Raw genomic sequence first — 1,239 nt, 5'->3', positions numbered from 1 at the left:
GGGCCGTCTGGTCGGTCTCGCTGCTCCTGACCCTGCCCATGATGCTGATGGTCACCCTGACTGAGGGGAGCAAGGCGGAGGGCAAGGTGAAGAGGATCTGCGCGCCCACCTGGAGCGTGGACGCCTACCGGACCTACCTGACGGTGCTCTTCAGCACCAGCATCATGGCCCCGGGCATCATCATCGGCTTCCTCTACACGCGCCTGGCTAGGACCTACCTGGAGTCCCAGAGGAACCCCCCCCACAAGGAGAAGAGCAAGAGGTCCCCCCGGCAGAAGGTCCTCATCATGATTTTCAGCATCGTGCTGGTCTTCTGGGCCTGCTTCCTGCCGTTTTGGATCTGGCAGCTGGTGCGACTCTACAGCAGCTCCCTACAGCTCACCACCCAAACCCAAAAGTGCATTAACTACCTGGTGACCTGCCTGACCTACAGCAACAGCTGCATCAACCCCTTCCTCTACACCCTGCTCACCAAAAACTACCGGGAGTACCTGCGCAACAGGCACCGCAACTTCTACAGGTTCACGTCCTCCTTCCGCAAGAGGGGCTCCAACCTGCAGTGCTCCTGGGGACGGTCCATGTCCTCCAGTAACCAGTATGACTACAGCTCTGAGGCCGTGGGCATGGCCACGCTGAAGGACAAGTGAGGAAGAGGAGGCGCTCCAGAGGCACCAGGACCAGCAGAGCATCTGGCCAAGGTAGGGCTTTGGGACCCCTTAGCCCTGAAGGGTCCTAAAAATTCATTTCTGGTGGTCACTCTAGATAGGGACAAGAAGTGGCATGAACTCAAGTACTATGAGATGCATCCGAATTTCCGTCTGGCTTAGTGCTTTTGGGGTGTTCCTGCTGGGAGCCAGCAGCCGTTCATGACAAACCCTTTGGGGTTTTGGGTGCCGAAGATGAGGTGGAGACTTGTGCAGTTCTGCCACAAACTCTTCTCACGCTTTGCTGAGTTTTCCCGGCTCCAGCTCTGCACCATTTCTCCTGTGTGGTTTCTCAGTGCTGTCTTCAGGCTACAAGCCAGGGCAGATCTGCAGAAGGCTGAAATTGCCCTGGTGTTGCTTGGTTTTGCTGCACGCCCTGGGTTTGCCCTGTGTATTACTGTTCTCTGTTTCCAGAGTGTGTAAAGAGACCTTTAAGACCCTTTTCCTATTTCCTGTGACATTACAGTGCACTACAGCTTCATCAAGCTTAAAGTCTCTACTCTAAAATTCATTGCAGCAGCACTTTGAACTCCAA

General features: G+C 55.2%; 1 protein-coding gene across 1 annotated transcript in view; it reads left to right on the top strand.

Annotated features, from left to right (window-relative positions):
• The window catches only part of LOC103776862 (urotensin-2 receptor-like), a gene marked incomplete at its 5' end in the record, with an annotated part of 1,053 nt that extends 406 nt beyond the window's left edge, over positions 1-647 (top strand). The window contains one exon of the mRNA XM_008944388.1: positions 5-647. Within this exon, the coding sequence (XP_008942636.1) occupies positions 5-647 (643 nt within the window). The remainder of the gene's footprint in view (positions 1-4) is intronic.
• Positions 648-1,239: the final 592 nt, after the last annotated feature.

Source organism: Merops nubicus, unplaced genomic scaffold (genome assembly GCF_000691845.1).
Source record: "Merops nubicus isolate BGI_N331 unplaced genomic scaffold, ASM69184v1 scaffold18927, whole genome shotgun sequence".
Taxonomy (NCBI): Eukaryota; Metazoa; Chordata; class Aves; order Coraciiformes; family Meropidae; genus Merops; species Merops nubicus.
Note: the sequence above shows the minus strand (reverse complement) of the source record. Positions and strands in the feature narration are given on the sequence as shown.